This window comes from Podarcis liolepis (assembly GCF_965112155.1).
Source record: "Podarcis liolepis genome assembly, chromosome: Z".
In the NCBI taxonomy this organism is placed as follows: domain Eukaryota; kingdom Metazoa; phylum Chordata; class Lepidosauria; order Squamata; family Lacertidae; genus Podarcis; species Podarcis liolepis.
This window is the reverse complement of record NC_139570.1, coordinates 10,476,011-10,496,094: the sequence shown is the minus strand read 5'-3', so window position 1 is coordinate 10,496,094 and position 20,084 is coordinate 10,476,011. Positions and strand designations below refer to the sequence as shown.

Sequence of the window (20,084 nt, the reverse complement as noted above, 5' to 3'; positions counted from 1 at the left end):
GAAGCTGGGAGAGCAAGACTGTCTGCGCAGCCTGTCCGGTGCTCTTTGGGGCTGGGGGGGGGGATAATATTTTTTTTCTTGATTTTCCCCTAAAAACTAGGTGCTCCTTATGGTCTGGTGTGCCTTATGGAGCGAAAAATACGGTATGTAACAACATGAATAAGCTTCATATAATTAAATAACTGAAACTATACCCAACGTAAAATACACACAAAAAATGCAAGGATGGCATGCAAAGCATCACTCTGTTCTAAACAGTGCACTCAAAGGTTAAGGAATAGAGGAAGCTGCCTTATACCAAGCCAGACCATCAGTTCATCTAGTTTGGTACTGTCTACACAGACTGGCAGCAGCTCTCCAGGTTTCCAAGGTTTTCACACGCCCAGGCCTGCCTGGAGACGCCTGGGATTGAACTGGGCAAATTGAGTGAGCTCAAATTCTTGTCCCTGCCGGAGTGTTACATCCTGTACCTACCTGTGGATCTGAATCCTTGGCAGGCATTGGACCAAAGTGACCGAGGATACGACCCTTGAGCCCTGCACCGAGGGCATCAAACCACTTGAAGGCCTCGTCATATACAGACTCGTGAAGGAGCTTCAGCTCAGCACTTTCTGCTCCTTGCACCTGGAATCATAGAGTTGTAGAGTTGGAAGGGGGACCCAAGGGTCATCTAGTCCAACCCCCTGCAATGCAGGAATCTTTTGCCCAACGTGGGGCTTGAACCCACAATCCTAAGATTAAATCTCATGCTCTACCAAACTGAGCTATCCCAGGAGGTATCACCAGGGGGAAAACAGCTTTAGAGGGATTCTAACAAAGAAACCCAGGCACCTGGATTAGTTATCAAGATTGCAGGCTGGATTTGGGATGCTCAAGTCAAGGCATTCCTCACTGAAGCTGGCCTGCCTCACAGAGTTGTTGCAAGAATAAAATAGTATACCACAATCAGCTCCTTGGAGGAAAGGGGGCTATGCAATGATACTGGTAATAAATAATTGATATTAAGCAGCTGCCTTTACTGTACTGTTTTTGGCACCTGCTATAATTTATGATGATGATGATGATGATGATGCAAGCCTACCCAGACATGTGAATTTGACATGTAGTTTTATTTTATATATGTTTGTCTTTGAACCTGCTGGTTTTATTTTAAAAAAATATTCCACCCAACTTACCTTACCTGGTAATTTTAATGTATATATTTATGTAAACCAGGTAGGTTTTGATGAAGCAGTATATAAATCCTGTTAAATTAAATTAAATTAAATTAAAGCAGAAAGAAAGCATGGATATGTCAGGAACCCAGAATGCAGTGGGGGCCACAACACTGAATCAGTAGCCGCAGGCCCACTTGCTGAGGGGCTTGACTGGCTTCCTGGCTCTGAGCCAGATACTGGGGCCCACTGAACCAGAGAGTGGTAGGCAGGAGACCGCTGAACATCAGGACTCCACAAATTAGGGTCTGCAGAGCCAAGACCATGACAGACACCTTCCCTGAGCCTAAGGAACAAAGTAGTCCTGTTACTATTTTGTCGGTCCTATGGTCAAGGGAGGGCACAAGACCACACCCCTACTACGCATCAGAGAATCGTAGAGTTGGAAGGGACCCCAAGGGTCATCTAGTCCAACCCCCTGCAGGAATCTCAGCTAAAGCATCCATGACAGATGGTCATCCAACCACTGCTTAAAAACCTCCAAGGAAGGAGAGTCCACCACCTCCTGTGGGAGAACGTTCATGGCTCCCTGCAAAGAATTCTAAGAGCTGTAGTCCTTTAAAGCAGTGCTCCCCAACCTTTTTATCGGCGTGGACCGGTAAATGTTTGATAATTTTTCCGTGGCCCGCTTGTTTTGAGCTGAGTCCCCCCCCCTCCGTGCACTTACCTCACGGCAGCTTCTCTTCAGTCCCCGCGTCTCCGACCTCGAGTCCTCAGTCCTCCCGTGGCGCCTCCTCCTCGGCCAATGGCGTGAGGTTTGCCTTTCGGCCAATCAGGAAGTGGGAGGACCCGCTCCCTGATTGGCCAGGAGGAGCATCAGTGTAACAACAGCGAATTTTCATTCGCTATTGTCACACAATGGGCGGGCTTGAGAGGGCGCAATGCTCTGCGCCTCGGCCACCCGCCACAGTGAAATGATTTGAAGTTCCTCAGGCGGCCCGGTGCCGATTGATCCACGGACCGGCACCGGGCTGCGGCCCGGGGGTTGGGGAACACTGCTTTAAAGGGTCTGGGAGTTGTTTGGAGACACCATAGAGCTCTAGTTTCCAGAGTGGTTTAACAACAATTCCTGTTCCCAGGGAACTCTGGAAGCTGTAGCTCTGGCACATCGAGTCAATGCTCACCTTCTGATCTTCTATGTACTCAATGTCTGCAGTGTTGTATCCATCGCGTTGGCCTTGCTTCAACACCTTGAACCTCCTCTTGCCAATACTGTCAACCACAGATCGGCCGTCAGCAAAGAACTGAACATTTTTTATCTCCAGCATACAGCCATAATCTGCAAATCTGTTAGCCAGAAAGGACAAAGTAAAGAAACAAGAGTTACTCTTTTCTGGCCGCAGTTTCCACAGGTCAGTGGTGAAGACATTCAGCAGTCTACTTCAGACTTGCTCAATTTGGTGTCCTTCCAGATATTTTAGGATTTACCCCCAGCAAGATGGAGCTTGTGGTCCACAGAACCATAGGAAGCTGTCTAATCAGACCATTGATCCATCTCACTCACTATTGCCTACAGCAGGGGTTGGGAACCTCAGGCCCAAAGGCCAAATGTGGCTCTCCAATCCTCTCTATTTGGCCCTCATGACTCTCTCCACACCACATGCCTCATTAGCCCAGCGCTGCAACCTCATTGAGTGTTGATACCTGTCAGGGCTGGGTACCAGGAACAGGTCAGTAATAACTCACACAGCATTAGTGTGAGCTATTAAAGGGGGGGGGACAGCTCAGGAGGCTAGGCCTAGTGAGTACAGCTGGTGGATCTTGCCCCTATAAGGGAGTGACAAGGACTGAAGGTCCCTGCCTTCCCACAGCTAAGTCTCCTCCCGGGTTCTTCCAAGGAGCCTGAGCCTTCCTCACCTTCTGTATCTCTGCTCTGCCCTCTTCATACCTCTGTGGGTACTGGGCAACCAAGATGGAGGGGAGCTGGTCGCAGCAGGAAAGGGAGATTACTTGGCTTCTTCTCTGCCTCTTGGCCCCCCTCCTCTACAGCCTCCTCTTCTGCCTCAGATTCTGTACCGCTCTCTGCCCCAGCCTCTTCCTGCTCACTAAACCCTGTTGCGTCTTCAGCTTCCAACACCTCCTCCCTGCACTCTGCCCCTCTTCTCTCTCTGTCCATTCATCTTTGCCCCACCACCACTCCACAGGCTCTGAGCCATCTACCCTTGGGGGTTCCTCAGCTGGTTTCTCCCACCATTCCTCTGTGCTCAACCAGTCCATGATAATGCCTGGCTGGAATGTGCCCTTGAATTTTGATAACACCTCTTGCTTCCCTGGGTGGAGGAAAGAGTGAGTGTGCGCACAAACTACCCTGTTGTACAAAGGCAAAATGTTCACCTGTTGCTCCACCCACGTTTTCCTCTGGTACTACCCACCACTGGAATTCAGCCCCTGCTGGGAAGGGAATGTGGCCCCTGGACTCAAGAAGCTTATTCCTCTCTGGTCTACACCAACTGGGAGGAGGTCCCCAGTTATTCAGAGAAGAGCCCTGGATATGAAAGGAAAATTGTGCACTACCACTGCGCAGTGACCCTTCCTCCCCCTCCCCCCACATCCAAAACATCCGGAGGGACTCATGTTGGGCAAAGCTGGTCTAGCAGCACATAACAGCATCATGCTCTCTGTCACTCACCCTCTGACAGGGTCCCCAAGGCACATCCCAAACTGCTTGGTGCCAGTTTCCAGACATCTGCGGATCATCAGTCGGTAGCATGGTTCAAAGATGTGCAGCGGGCAAGGGACGGTCGGGTAGGCAATCGTGCAGACAAAGATGGGGACGTTCTTATTCAAGCTGCAGGACAAAAGTTTGGGTTAAGACTCTGAACATGCCACACTTGCTCACAATGCAAAACACAAGAGAGGCAGGGTGTGGAAGAGGGGCAAATATTAAACTGACAGAGAGGGCGGCGATCAACTCAGAATATCGTTTCTTTCTTTTTAGGAGAGAAAGCCCGCAGTTCCTGGTTTTTTGTATTGTTTTGCTGATCTACTAGATTTTTAGCCGTCGTCTGCATTCATATGTGGGGTTTACAGTGGTACCTTGGCTTATAAACGCTTCAGGTTACAGACTCCGCTAACCCAGAAACAATACCTTGGGTTAAGAACTTTGCATCAGGATGAGAACAGAAATCACGCGGCACCAGCACAGCGGCAGCAGGAGGCCCCATTAGCTAAAGTGGCGCTTCAGGTGAAGAACAGTTTCAGGTTAAGAACGGACCTCCGGAACGAATTAAGTACGTAACCAGAGGTACCACTGTATTGTGTTAGTTTTTCCTGGCACTTCTGTCTCAGTTTCTAACATCCCTTTTATGCTGCAGTATCTGTTGTGTTATGGGACTGTGGCTTTTTGATCAATATACTGCAATGGAACACTAGTTTTTTTTTAGTTTTTTATTTATACAACAAGAAAAACAAACAAACAAAAAACACAAATACCGAATTACACACAAATTACAAAAATAACCATAGACACTTAATATTCTTAGCAAACAATAAAACATCTATTGGTCTTAACACTAAAGACCCAACCTCCCGTCTATTCCATACTTCAAATTCATATTACTTATTGTCAATACACTTTTTTTTCATAATTAAACTTATTCTCATTAAATCTAATTTCTTATATCTACCCTGAAACTATTACTGAAGTTCCTCGAATGCTGCAACAGAATTTAAACTACTATATTTATTTTTCAGATATTCTTTAAAAACCTCCCATTTAGAAACAAATTCCTGTTTTGATTTATTTATTATTTTTTCTGATAAACCATCTAATTTGGCATATTCTGTCAGCTTTTGGATCCAATCTTGTATAGAGGAGATTTCATTACTCTTCCATTTTGCTGCGATCAAAACTCTTGCTGCTGCCGTCGCATATAAAAAGATACCCTTCCTCTTTTGTGGAATATCCAAATCTGTTATTCCCAGGAGGTAGGCCTCTGGTTTTTTATTGAAAGAGATCTTTAGCATTTTTTGCAGTTCTGCATGTATACTCTCCCAGAATACCTGTATTTTCCTACATATCCACCACATATGGTAGAATGTTCCTGAGTCTCCGCATCTCCAACAATTACTTGATACATTTTTATACATTTTTGAAAGCTTCCATGGTGTTAGATACCATCGATGTTGCATTTTTTGAAAGTTCTCTCTAATCGTGTAACAATTTGTGAATTTCCAATTGATCTTCCATAAATTTTCCCATTGGGCCATGGTTATTGAGTGGCCAAAATCCTGGGACCACCTCACCATTGCCACTGTTACCTCCTCCTCCTTGACTGTCAAGGAGGAGTCGGTAAGTTTTGGAAAGAGTTTTTCTTTTAGAATTTAGAAGATCAGATTCAAATCGGGAAATTTCTGTTGAGAACCCCTTTTGTTTGTCAGATTTAAATTTTTCAAATAACTGATGGTATTGGGACCAGTCTGAAATGTGGTCTCTTATTTCCTCAAAGTTTTTTAATTTTATTTGGTTATCTTCATTTTTTAGAAGTATTTTATATGTTGGCCAGCTTTCCTGAGTATTTTTCCGTTTTACTGCTATGGCTTCTACTGGAGAAGTCCACCACGGGACTTTAGTCTCCATCAGGTCTTTATATTTTTCCCATGCAGCAAAGAGTGACTTTCTTATTATATGGTTGGTAAAGTTTTTATGAATTTTTGCTTTTCCATATATTAGGTAGGCGTGCCATCCCCAACGGTTGTCAAAACCTTCCAGGTCGAGGAGGTCCCTATCCTGCAACGTGCACCAATCTTTTAGCCAGGTGAAACAGGCAGCCTCATAGTAAAGTTTTAGGTCGGGTAGGGAAAAGCCTCCTCTCTCTTTTATGTCTATTAAGATCAGGTGTTTAATCCTAGGTTTCTTCCCTTCCCACAGGAATTTGGAAATTTCTCTTTGCCATATCTTGAGACAAACTGCTTCGCCCAGTATTGGAATCATTTGAAATAAAAAGATTAATTTTGGAAGTACATTCATCTTTATAATGGAAATCCTACCCAGAAATGTTAATTTTAGTTTACTCCAGGTTACAAAGTTTTTTCTAATCTCTAACCAAGTTTTGGTGTAATTATCCTGAAATAAGTTTATGTTCTTGGGGGTGATCCAAATACCCAGGTATTTCACTTTTGAGGAGATTTTCAGGCCCAATATTTTTTCTAAATCGTCCTTTTCTTCTGTGGTTACATTTTTAACAAGCATTTTTGTTTTTGTTATATTCAGCTTGAAGCCTGCCACTTCTCCAAATTCTTTAATCAATTCCAGCACTCTTTTCAGACTTTCTTTAGGGTTTTCAGTCATAACAAGTAGATCGTCCGCGAAAGCTTTAATTTTATATGTTTTGTTTCCCAGAGTGATGCCTTTAACAAGCTGATCCCTTCTTATCTGATTGTTCAAGACTTCCATCACCAAGATAAATATCAGTGGTGACAGTGCGCAGCCCTGTCTGGTTCCCTTGTTTATTTTGCACTCCTCAGTAATTCTTCCATTAATGATCAATTTTGCATATTGTTCCGAATAGATGGCATTTATTCCTTTACAAATATTTTCTCCCAGTCCGATTTCTTCCATTAATTTTTTCATAAACTTCCAGGACACATTATCAAAAGCTTTTTCAGCATCCACCAACATAATAGCTGCTGGTTTATCAATTTTAATATCCAAATATTCTAATACTTTAATCACACATCTAATATTGGATTGCATAAATCGTCCGGGAAGAAATCCAGTTTGATCTTTATGAATTATCTCTTTCAGCACTATTTTTAATCTATTTGCAAGAATGTCTGTGAATATCTTGTAATCGTTGTTTAGCAGTGCAATGGGTCTATAATTGGCCATGTTTGAGGCATCTGTTCCCTGTTTGTGGATAAGAGTAATAAAGCTGTCCTTCCAGGTTTTCGGTAGCTTTCCATTTGCCAAAATATTATTCATTAGGTCTTTCATGGGAAGAAATAATGCTTGTTCTAACTTTTTATAGTAATTAGCTGGGAGACCATCTGGGCCTGGTGTCTTTCCTACTTTTGATCTTTGCATAGCTTGTTGCACCTCCATAGCTGTTATTGGTGAGTTCAAGATTTCAGTTTTTTCCTTAGGTATTATTGGTAGTTTATTTTTGCCCAAATAATCAATTATTTTTTCTAGAGTCCCTGGACCTTCTTTATATAGTTTTCTGAAAAAACTAACAAAGTTTTTACTAATTTCCTTCAGTTCTTGAATCCACTTGTCTTCAATTTTAATTTTCTTGATGATTCTATCTTCCTTTTTCTTCTTTAATTGCCAGGCCAAAAGTTTGCCGGATTTATTTGCAAACTCAAAATTTCTGTGTCTCAACCATTTTATCTTCCATTCTATCTCTTCATTTATTATCATGGAGAATTGCGTCTGTAAAATTTTTAAACTTTGCTTAATTAGTTCATCATCTGGTTTTTGGAAAAGGATCCTTTCCTTTTTTCTAATTTCCTCCCATATCTCCATTTTCTTCTTCTCCCTTATTTTCCTTTGGAATGCGTTTTGTTGGATAAAGAAACCTCTAATGACGTATAAGAGGCCGTCATAGGAACACTAGTTTTTAAATGGTGAGAAAGCAGTGTATGCTGGGATGCCGCTTCATATTTAGTCACACACAACTCCTGCTATTTTCCAAGTTAACAGGGTGACAAGCTGATTTTCTCTCTCTCTGGAAACAATGAACACGGAATGGGTACTAAACTTCCACTAGATTCCCAGGTGGTTTTTTATGTTGTGGGAAAGATCATAGCCATATTCAGGCAACACCATGTATTTAAAGCAGTATTATACTACTTTTAATGGTCATGGCTCCCCCCAAAGGAATCTGGGACTTGTTTTTGTTTTTGTTTAAATGATATTTATTAAGTTTTCAAAGGAAAAAAATTACATAAATAAAAAATTAGAAGAAAAAACAAAAAGAAAAAGAAAAGAAAAAAGTACAAAATAGAGAAAGAAGATAAAAAACATTTAAAAAGAAAACACATCAATCTTTCCATGTCATATATTCATATCCTTGCTTCCCTGACCTCCTCACACCTCCCTTTTTTGTATTCCAATTCAGTTAGTTAATTCAGCAATTTCTTTCCCTCTTTGTTTTTATCTTAATCCTTTAACTTAATATAATATAACTTTGAGTTTTCTCCTGTTAATAATCCATTTTTCATACACCTAAAACATTGCTGCTTAAACCACTTAACTTCATTCTGACATCATTCTAACATTCATTAATTTTGCAGTATTTCTGTAAATAGTCTTTGAATTTCTTCCAATCTTCTTCCACCGACTCTTCTCCCTGGTCTCGGATTCTGCCAGTCATTTCCGCCAATTTCATATAGTCCATCACCTTCATCTGCCATTCTTCCAGGGTGGGTAGATCTTGCATCTTCCAATACTTTGCGATAAGTATTCTTGCTGCTGTTGTGGCATACATAAAGAAAGTTCTGTCCTTCTTTGGCACCATTTGGCCGACCATGCCCAGGAGAAAGGCCTCTGGTTTCTTCAGAAAGGTATATTTAAATACCCTTTTCAGTTCATTATAAATCATCTCCCAGAAAGCCTTAATCCTTGGGCACGTCCACCAAAGGTGAAAGAATGTACCTTCAGTTTCCTTACATTTCCAACATTTATTATCGGGCAAATGATAGATTTTTGCAAGCTTGACTGGTGTCATGTACCACCTGTATATCATTTTCATAATATTCTCTCTTAAGGCATTACATGCCGTAAACTTCATACCTGTGGTCCATAACTGTTCCCAGTCAGCCATCATTATGTTGTGTCCAACATCTTGTGCCCATTTAATCATAGCAGATTTCACCATTTCATCCTGTGTATTCCATTTCAACAGCAAGTTATACATCTTTGACAAAATCTTAGTTTTGGGTTCTAACAATTCTGTTTCTAATTTTGATTTTTCCACCTGGAAGTCAATTTTCTTGTCCAAATTATATGCTTTCATTATCTGATAATAATGAAGCCAGTCTCGCACTTTGTTTTTTAATTTCTCAAAACTCTGCAATTTCAGTCTATCTCCCTCTTGTTCCAAAATTTCCCAATATTTCGGCCATCTGACCTCCATATTGAGCTTTTTCTGAGCTTTCGCTTCCATCGGTGACAGCCACCTTAGGGTTTTGTTTTCCAATAAGTCCTTATATCTTATCCAGACATTAAACAATGCTTTCCTGACAATATGGTTTTTAAATGCTTTATGTGCTTTGACCTTGTTATACCACAAATATGCATGCCATCCAAATACATTATTAAAACCTTCTAAATCTAAAATGTCTGTGTTTTCAAGAAGCAGCCATTCTTTCAACCAGTAAAAAGCTGCTGATTCATAATAAAGTTTAAGTTCTGGCAGGGCAAATCCACCTCTTTGCTTTGCATCCGTTAGTATTTTAAATTTTATTCTAGGCTTCTTGCCCTGCCAGACAAATCTAGAGATATCTCTCTGCCACTTCTTGAAACAGTCCATTTTGTCCAAAATTTGCAAAGTTTGAAACAGCATTCTAGGCAATACATTCATTTTTATCGCAGCAATACGGCTGACCAGATTTCTAAATCTTTTTTCACTTCAGCCCAACATTTTTCGTAATTGTCTTTGAATAGATTCCCATTTTTTTGCTGTCATGTTAATCCCCAGGTATTTCACTTTCTTAACCACTGTTAAACCTGTCTCATTCTGAAACCTCTCTCTCTCAATCAGTGTTAGATTTTTCTCTAAAACCTTGGTTTTTAACTTATTCAGTTTAAATCCTGAATCTGGGACTTGTAGTTTAAGGGTGCTGAGAGTTGTTTGTTAGGTGACCCCTATTCCCCTCACAGAGCTACAGTAATTTTAGTTCTGTGGTAATTTTAGTTCTGTGAGGAGAATAGGTGGTCTCCTAACAACTCTCAGCACTCTTGGGAAACCACACCTCCAAGGATTCTTTGGGGGAAGCCATGTTTGCTTAAACCCAAGAACAGGGTCCTCTCAGAGAAAAACAGACTTCATTCTTAATGAATCCTTGCTCCTGGCCTGCAAGTGCTCCAATTGGAGAATAGCCTTTACCAAGGTGTCATGAGCTTTGAAGACACTTGAACTCAGGAAGCAAGGGAGAAACATACTAAGAGGAAGGCATGCTTGTCAAATCCACGCCATGATCAACTCCTGCCTGGAAACCAATGCCCCCACTGTGGAAGGACGTGTGATCCAGATTTGGCCTGCACAGTCACTTACGGACTCACTGTTAAGACTGTGCTCATGGAAGGCAATCTTACTCAGCTACGAGTGCATAGCTGTCAACTTACAGATTTGAAAATAAGGGACCAGCAGCCTTGAAAATAAGGGACCAGCAGCCAAAATAAGGGACCTGCAGCCTCACCTGTTCCAGGCACTCCTGCAGTCTGGTCAAACTCATGCTGGTAGCTTCGAGAACACTGTCCAACCAACTTTGTAACCAGAGGTTCAACTGAATAGAATCTGAATCACATGCACCACAAGGCCTATGCAGCCTCAACTTAAGATGGCTCCCCGGCCTGGCTTTGCACTGCAAAGTTTGCAGCAGCACGTGCAACAAAATGGCGTCCAGCATTCAAAAACCCCCTCAGTTTGCATTAACTAGCCACACGCAGAGCATCCAAGCTCCACCTCCAGTCGTTCTTAGACTTCTTATTGGGTGAGCAACACAGCCAAGCAACACAGTTGGAGCCTCCCTCCTCCCTGGCCGGCAGGGAGGGAGGGAGAGGAGCTGCTTCCTTTGAAATTTAAGGGACATTTAAGGGACATCCATCAATAAGGGACAGCAGCGGGATATGGCCCTGGAATAAGGGACTGTCCCTTCAAATAAGGGACACTTGACAGCTATGCTCTATACTTACACATTCAACATTCAAAATGGCGTCCAGCATTCAAAAACCCCCTCAGTTTGCATTAACTAGCCACACACAAGGCATGCAAGCTCCACCTCCAGTCGTTCTTAGACTTTTTATTGGGTGAGCAACACAGCCAAGCAACACAGTTGGAGTCTCCCTCCTCCCTGGCCGGCAGAGAGGGAGGGAGAGGAGCTGCTTCCTTTGAAATTTAAGGGACATCATTTAAGGGACATTTAAGGGACATCCATCAATAAGGGACAGCAGCGGGACATGGCGCTGGAATAAGGGACTGTCCCTTCAAATAAGGGACACGACAGCTATGCGAGTGATAGCCAACAATCCCCAAGGGTGGTGGTGGTAAATGTTTTAACACCTCCCAGATTTTTTTTGGGTGGGGGAGGGAGCCATGATAGCCTAAAGTAGCACCACAGTGTTTTAAATGTATGGTTTGCATGTGGCCTATCAGGTAAGGAAATGTAAAGAAAATGTTCTTCTTTGAATAATAGGTTCAGAATTGCCCAAGAAAGATGTTAGATTGTTTTTGTATGCCACAACTGCTGCTAGAATTTTGCTGGCTAAAAATTGGAAAACACAAGAAGTGCCAACAGTGGAGGAATGGCAGATGATGATGATGGACTTTGGGGAGCTAGCCGACCTGACCGGAAGAGTCCGTGACCAGAAGGAGGAGGAATGCCAGAAGGAATGGATGAAATTTAAAGACTACTTAGCTAAATATGCTAAGATAACTAAAATAGAAATACTTGCAAGTACCAGATCGGCCTAGGATTTAAATATGTCATGTTATAGAACAATACAGTGGTACCCCGCAAGACGAACGCCTCGCAAGACGGAAAACCCGCTAGACGAAAGGGTTTTCCGTTTTGGAGGCGCTTCGCAAAACGAATTTCCCTATGGGCTTGCTTCGCAAGACGACAGCCCATAGGGAAATCTCAGGGAAAGCGGGGAAGCGCAGCGTGTCTTCCCCACTGTCCTCGGACCTCCTCCCGCCGCCGGCTTCGGAACGAAGCTCCGATGCCGGGCGGCGGAGGGGGAAAGCCTCCTCCCGCCGCGCGGCATCGGGACGAAGCCCCGATGCCGGGCGGCGGAGGGGGAACGTCTCCTCCCGATGCCGGGCGGCGGAGGGGGAACGTCTCCCCCCGCCGCGTGGCATCGGGACGAAGCCCCGATGCCGGGCGGCGGAGGGGGAACGTCTCCCCCCGCCGCGCGGCATCGGGACGAAGCCCCGATGCCGGGCGGCGGGACGAAGCCCCGATGCCGGGCGGCGGAGGGGGAACGTCTCGCCCCGATGCCGGGCGGCGGAGGGGGAACGTCTCCCCCCGCCGCCCGGCATCGGGACGAAGCTCCGATGCCGGGAGGGGGAGGGGGAAAGCCTTCTCCCGCCGCCCGGCATCGGATGGCTTTCCTGAAGACTTGGGGTGGGAGGAGGGTTTTCCTTCCCACCGCCAACATTCAGAATGCTGTTCTGAATGTTGGCGGTGGGGAGGAAAAACCCTCCTCCCACGCAAGCCCCGGGAACAGAGGGAAAGCGCTGCGCCCCTTCCCCTCTGTTCCCGTACCTGTCCTGAAGGCTTGCCGTGCGGAGAAAAGCCCTTCTCCGCACCGCCAGCCTGGCAAGCGGTTTCCCTAGGAACGCATTAATTGATTTTCAATGCATTCCTATGGGAAACCGTGCTTCGCAAGACGAAAAACCCGCAATAAGAAAAAACTTGCGGAACGAATTAATTTCGTCTTGCGAGGCACCACTGTATGTTTAAAGTTAAAATGAAAAGAAAGAAAGATGTTAATTGACTAAGTAAATTTTATGTGAAAATAGTTTTGGAAAACCGTTACAATGATATACATAGAAACTCAGCCAGGGGGATTTGAAGAAGTCACCCAGCAATGTTAACAAAAATGGAACTATTACAGTTAGGATCTATGTTGGTTTGTTTGTTTATTTGTTTCCTTTTTCCTTTTTTGATGTCTGGAAAATCAATAAAAAAAAATTTTTTGGGGGGGGGAGGAAATGTAAAGAAAATGTTGTCTGAATGCAGCCATAGAGCAAAACCCAACCTGTGAACCCCAGCCATCTTGATGCAGTCAAAATTAGGGATGGGTACATCCCTACACCCCAACAATTTCCAACAGAGCAGGCTTTTCCCCACTGCCTAGCTAAAAAGAGTGGGCAAGGCTCCCCCGGGGGGCTTGGTGCATCACATACAGTGTAATCAGTAAGTACATCAGCCATATGAAACCCACGCACAGCTTACACATTGCTGAACCTCTCCAGCAGCGCATGGAGGGTTATTCAGAACTAGCCCTCCCCCCCAGTCTCTTGTCCTTCTCCAAACACCTGTTTATGATCTGTTGGGCACAGAGGATTATCTTTTCAATGTACTGCTGACGAGAGAATCAAGGTCGCAGCTTGTGATCCCTTATCTTGTACCAGGATGGCACATCGTGTTCCTACCCTTTCTGCTCAACTGAACAGAGAAGGGGAGCTTGCAAATGCAGACTTCTGCACAGAGATGTTGCAGGAGATAGGGTACCAAAGCCTGCTTGGTGTGAGAGTTCTGAGCAGTGTTTTTTTCTGTGGGGACGCAGGGGTATGAATACCCCTAAACATTTTGTGAATCTCTGTACTTTTGTCCATTTACTATATTTATTTATTTTGAGTCAAAATAAGAGTACCTCTAAACATTTTTAATTAAAAAAAACCCACTGGTTCTGAGAATGCTAAAAGCTTATGTGAATCCCCTCTGGAACCAGAGAGAGATTCAAGAGAATACTGATAGGCTTTATTATTATTATTATTATTATTATTATTATTATTATTATTATTATTACCAGCCCATCTGGTTGGGTTTCCCCAGCTAATCTGGGCGGCTCACAGCACATTTCCAAAAATACTAAAACATCAAACATTGAAAACTTCCCTAAACAGAGCTGCTTTCAGGTGTCTTCTAAAAGTCAGGTAGTTGTTTATTTCCTTGACATCTGAAGGGAGAGTGTTCCACAGGGAGGGTGCCACTACCGAGAAGTGCCAATTTTGCCTTGGTTCTCCTGCCACCATCTATCTGCTCCTGTCACTGCCTGCTCTGCCCCATCCAGCATGGCAGAGATTAGGCACTGCCATCAGTGCCACAAGGTCTCATGCAATTTTGGGAGAAATCCTGCCCCAAATGGACGCAATTTTGCCCAAAATCAGCACAGATAGAGTTGGCACTTTGCCTGTGGGTGTGCTTTCCCGGGGGCTCCTGCCGCCTGAAGTAGCAGGCTCACCTTGCCTAATGGGTGAGCTGGTTCTGAAGGAGGCAACAGTCAGAAAATTCTCCTAAGCCTTCACCTTCAGGTGAATAAGTTTTATTGCTTCACTGGACTTTGCTCGCATAAACCCCAACAACACCTTGGGCACAAAGGAATTCTACCCCAGCTGACAGGATAATTAAGAAACAAAACTTTCAGGTCAAACCTTAAGTCATAAACACTTACGGTTGTAGCCACTCAAGAGCAGACCTATTGAAATTAACGGACCTGGGTCTATTAATTTCAGTGGGTTTACTGTAAGCAAGAATTAGCTAGCTATAACCCTTATCCATGAATCTACAGTGGTACCTCAGGTTAAGTACTTAATTTGTTCTGGAGGTCCATACTTAACCTGAAACCGTTCTTAACCTGTAGCACCACTTTAGCTAATGGGGCCTCCTGCTGCTGCCGTGCCGCCGGAGCCTGATTTCTGTTCTTATCCTGAAGCAAAGTTCTTAACCTGAAGCACTATTTCTGGGTTAGTAGAATCTGTAACCTGAAGCGTATGTAACCTGAAGCGTATGTAACCTGAGGTACCACTGTATTTAAAAATGATTATACAGAACTATTGCAAACATTTGTTACATGAAACCATTTTTTGGTAGGTTGATAGCTGAGTGTATTTGAGGTAAGGTTCTGATTCTCTCCCCCAATGCACTGGGTCAGTTCTACGTCAACAGAATAACTTTCTGACACTTTTCATAACTCTTCACTCCTGGAGGGTTAAATATTGGGAAGGGAGGTGGAAGAGGGGAAATCCACTTGGAGGGGACTGGGTAAAATACATATGACATACTTGGAAAGTTCAGCAATTTCCTCTTCATGGAGCCTCCTTCTTTCTGTGAGTTGGTCGGGAAGGTACTTTGCTATTAAGTCTTCCACCAGCAATGTCTTACAGTGTTTCCTCATTGCCAAACACTGGAACAGAAAACAGGGATTCCTCTCAGGCTTGGTTTAGAAATGTTCAGGATTCCGTTAGAGCAGCTTCCCCTGTTAAAATCTTCAGCTTCATCTTATTTTATTTTTTTTGTCCTCTAGCTAACAGACTGCTGACAAGCCTTTAGTGGGGGCAGCCTGAGGGCCTCTGAAACTGCCCTTCCTTGTATCTACCTGGAGCCCTTTCAAGGGTGTATGGAATAAAATGTGACAAGCAAATAATAGTGCCATTAACATGTCTGAATCAATAGGTTCTGGGGCAGAAGCCCAATATGCTAAATTCTACTAGTGGGCGGGGAGTTGTGTGATTTCCGGGTGCAAAGAGACCATGCTCACCGACCAAGCATTGCTACCTGCTCTACACCTGACATCAAGTGTGGGGCAGGCAAAGATGGGGTTGGGACTAAGGCAGGTGGGGGAGGGTTTCCACACAGTGGTTTGCATGCCCTGAACATGGTAGGGGTTTTGATACCTAGCAGGGAACCTAAAACATACAAAATGTTAAATGCTAAATGGACTGAAATGTTAAAATGGATTAAAATTCACACCAGTATTTGTAAGCATCGGGGAAAGGTAAAGGGACCCCTGACCATTAGGTCCAGTCATGGACGACTCTGGGGCTGCGGCGCTCATCTTGCTCTATAGAGTGAGGGAGCCGGTGTTTGTCCGCAGACAGTTTTTCCGGGTCATGTGGCCAGCATGACTAGGCCACTTCTGGCAAACCAGAGCAGCGCAAGGAAGCGCCGTTTACCTTCCCACCAGAGTGGTGCCTATTTATCTACTTGCACTTTGAAGTGCTTTTGAACTGCTAGGTTGGCAGGAGCAGGGACCGAGCAACGGGAGCTCATCCCGCCGTGGCGATTCAAACCGCCAATCTTCTGATCGGCAAGCCCTAGGCTCTGTGTTTTAGACCACAGCGCCACCCGCGTCCCATTAAGCATTGGGATAGACTTGTATAAGCATGAATGTCCAGCAGGATACCATGGTCAATGGTATCAAATGCCAACAAAGGATCAAGCGGCAGGAGCAAAGTCACACCCCCCCCTGTCCTGCTCTCTGCAAAGGTCATCCATCAGGGCAACCAAGGGCAACTCAGTTCTGTGGCCAGGCCTGAACCCAGATTGGAATGGATCCAAACAATCCGCGCCCTCAAATAATGCCTGCAGCTGCCTCACTACAGACTTCTCCACCACCTTCCCCCAAAACGGGTTATTGGCAACTGGTCAATAGCTGTTCCAATCCCTAGGGTCCAGAGCCAGTTTCTTTAGAAGTAGCAGGGACCACCCCCTCATGCAGTGAAGCATTAACCACTGGACCCAACCAGTTACCCTCCCTCTGCTGTATTTCATAAGCCAAGAGGGGCAGGGGTTGAGGGGGCATGAGCAGAATGCTTAACATGGGCTATGGCAAAAGGAGCATTTCAATACAAGAACTCAGGAAGCTGCCTATTCCAGAGGGGAATTCCTAGCCCTACATGGAGATGGAGGGATTTGAACCTGGGATCTCCTGCATGGAAACCAGTTGTTCTGCCCATTGCGATAGAGTCCTTCCAGTTTCACGACTCATTTCAGTCCCTAACCCACCCCAGGTGCATGCCAATATTTAGAGAAACATCAGTGACAAGACACAAGCAACACAGGCTCACCTCTGAGAGACCCTCTTTGCACAGGGGGCAATTTGGTTTGTGATCCAAACATCTTTCAAGGCATTTCAGGCAGAAGGTATGTCCACAAGGGGTGGTGACAGGTTCGTAGAAGACCCTGGTGCGGAAAAATCAGGAGAGGAAAGAAAAGCAATACAATCTTTTAGCGGGAATAATGGAAGGCATGGGAATTCACAGCAGTTGACACCCATGAACAATCAATGTGGCAAGGGTGAAGTTCCAAACGTCCCAAGGACCAAAAACATCAGGAGTGTTACAAGTAGAACAGCAACAGAATGTTGCTGTGTGAGGTCTTCCTATCCAGAGTTTCAGCCAGCCAGCCTTACCCTTTTGGAGGATACTCCACTCAGTTTCCTCATTTTTCTTGTCTAAATCAGTCAGAATGCCTTGATCATTGAGCATACTCAGTCCTCATTGGGCTGACTGAGGTGTCCCTTCCTGAATTTTTAATTTCTTTCCAAATCCTGGGATTTCCCTGAACCTACTGATGTCCCTTTGTTTGTGTTATATAGTCAATAGTCACATATTAACTATATAAGGATCCACAGAGAGAATGAGATCCTTTAATAGTGGAGAAGATGATCTGTATAGGGTTTCCTTAATACGTGTGTGCATATGTGTAACTATGAAATCATATAAGTAGAAATTTATTTTATGTGTCTAGGGCCCCACATGCACTATACAGTTAAAAGCAATACCATGGAGAGCCCTGGGAACAGCAGTTTGTAAAGGATGCTGAGAGTTGCTAGGAGGCCTCTATTCCCTTCACAGAGCTACAATTCCCAGAGTGATTTAACAACCAATCCTTCTTCCCAGGGCACTGTGAAAACTGTAGCTCTGAAAGGGAAATAGGGCAGTGTTTCCCAACCTTTTTTGGGCAAAGGCACACTTGTTTGATGAAAAAAATCTCGCGGCACACCACCATTACAGCCCCGTGACGTCAGCGCGCAGCGTCACGCCGGGAGGGACGCACGAAAGTGAAAGTTTTCAATTTTTTCCCCTCCCCCTTGCCGGGGAACCTCCAAGCTTTGGGGGTGGGGGGGGAGGAGGCAGCAAAGCGAGGGACTGAGGGACCCTAACCCTAACCCTAACCCTCACCGATCACCCGGGAAAGCATGCGAACGAGGAGCCCCCATGTCCTGCTCCCGGCAGCGGACGGCACAAAGCGAGGAGGCCTGGACAAGTCAGCACGCTCCCCGCTCTCGCTGCATCGGGGCTTTTCTCCTCCAGGCCGCTTTCGAAGTCCCCTTCTCCACTCCCAAGAGCCGGAGCTCCTCACTTCGAGGAGCGCCTGTTGCTGGGGACGGGGCTGCATCCCCCTCAGCCGCCGCCTCGCTTCCTTCCAGGAGACCCGACGGCTCCCCCTCTCCCGCTCGCCCTCCTGCGCCCGCAGCAGACTGAGACCTCCCCGCCCCCGCCCGGCTCGGCCCTACCTGGGCGCCTCCAAGCCCGGCCGGCTCCGTGTCGCGCTCCACGCCGGGCAGCTGCAGCGGGGGCGCACGGCGGCCCGGCTGAGCGCGCCCCGGAGCCGTCGCGCCGTCGCTCATGAGTCCCTCCGAGAGCCCTCGGGACTGACTCCGGAGTCGCGAGGCGGCGCGTCGCCCAGGGAAGGGGCGGCTTCCCACAAGTCCTCCAGGAAGCAAACGCCCTCGCCCGCCTCCCTCCAGGCAACATCTCGCGGCACACCAGGCAACATCTCACGGCACACTAGTGTGCCGCGGAACACCGGTTGGGAAACACTGAAATAGGGGTCTCCCAACAATTCTCAGCACCTTTTACAAACTACAGTCTCAGGCTGCTTTGGGGAAAGCCATGACTCAGCTGAAAGTTGTTATAGATTGGGGGCCTGAAATGTTAATACGGTGGTGGCGGCTGAAAGTTTTAATATTTGGAGTGGGCCTGAAAGTCCTCTCCTCCAGCAACTTGTCACTTCCAGCAGAGCAGCCAAAATTACAGTGGACGCTCGGGTCGCGAACGTGATCCGTGCGGGATGCAAGTTTGCAACCCGCAGCAGCGCGTCTGCGCACGTGCGGGTTGCGATTTTGCGCTTCTGCGCATGAGCAAAAGCGATTTAGCGCTTCTGCGCATGTGCGACCACCAAAACCCAGAAGTAACCCGTTCTGGTACTTCCGGGTTTCGGAGGTCCATAACCTGAAAAAACGCAACCTGAAGCATCTGTAGCCCGAGGTACGGCTGTATTCTATTAGCTCACCTGGAAAAAGGCTGAGGATTCAAGCACCTGAGTTCAAAGCAGTTCAGCGTACGAGTCTGAATGTGTTTTATGGAGAAGGATCAGGGGAGAGGATTAAAAAGCAGCCTCGGAGAAATTCTGTCCGATTACCTAGGTGTGCTGCAGGTGTTTATGCAGGTTTCTTGGTCTGTCCCTGACTCACTCCCTGGATGTAGGTCAACTACATTACTTAGTTGGGCGGGCAAACTGGGTTAATAACAGCTTGGGCCGGTTGGAGATGAGATCACTGGGTTACTGGTTCATGGAAATACAGTATGCAGATTTCGTTGAATTTCCTTATGGGCAATTATGACAAGCTCTACAAGTTAAAGTAAAAAGACTCAGACCCATGCCAAATCAGTTGCATGGATTTCCAGCAATTCAGGCAACCTATCACCTGCCTAGCAACCTGAACAATTCTTTCTAGGTGTTCATGCTTACATTCCTTTTCATTCCCTCTCCTGAAGAACTTGAATTCCACCCTCCAGCTTTCAGGGTTATGTTGGCACAACCATCAACCATGGTTAGCATTAAGCAGGTTCCGGAATTGGTTTCAAGTGGGTTTCTATTCCTGAGTTATCAGTGCACCTTGGTTTGCATCTGTCACAAAGGACAGATCTCCTGCTTCCACCATTTCTCTAAGCCGGTCTGTCACCTATTTCCTGCCAGTTCTGTTCAAATGCAAAAGGGTACTTGGGTTTCCCATATGGGAGGTGTGACATATCTGACAAACTGACTGTGGCTGTCACTGGGCAGAAAGAGCCATGGGTTGCTCCCTCCAAGGAGAGGAGAGAAAGCCTTTAAAAGCTGAGCTGTATCTTTGTATTTTGTATCTTTGTATTTTGTATTTTTCTGTTTTTGTATTTTTCTGAACTTTTCTAT

General features: G+C 45.4%; 1 protein-coding gene across 3 annotated transcripts in view; it reads right to left on the bottom strand.

Annotated features, from left to right (window-relative positions):
* LONRF3 (LON peptidase N-terminal domain and ring finger 3) overlaps positions 1-20,084 on the bottom strand; it is a 56,206-nt gene that overhangs the window by 7,575 nt on the left and 28,547 nt on the right. For all 3 annotated transcript variants that reach the window (XR_014521735.1, XM_083486395.1, XM_083486396.1), the window contains exons 7-11: positions 16,955-17,069; positions 15,170-15,291; positions 3,844-4,002; positions 2,339-2,501; positions 475-624 (exon numbers count right to left, since the gene is read on the bottom strand). Coding sequence is in view for 2 of the 3 variants with exons in the window: in XM_083486395.1 (XP_083342521.1) it covers positions 475-624; positions 2,339-2,501; positions 3,844-4,002; positions 15,170-15,291; positions 16,955-17,069 (709 nt within the window). In the remaining variant the exon portion in view is untranslated. The remainder of the gene's footprint in view (positions 1-474; positions 625-2,338; positions 2,502-3,843; positions 4,003-15,169; positions 15,292-16,954; positions 17,070-20,084) is intronic.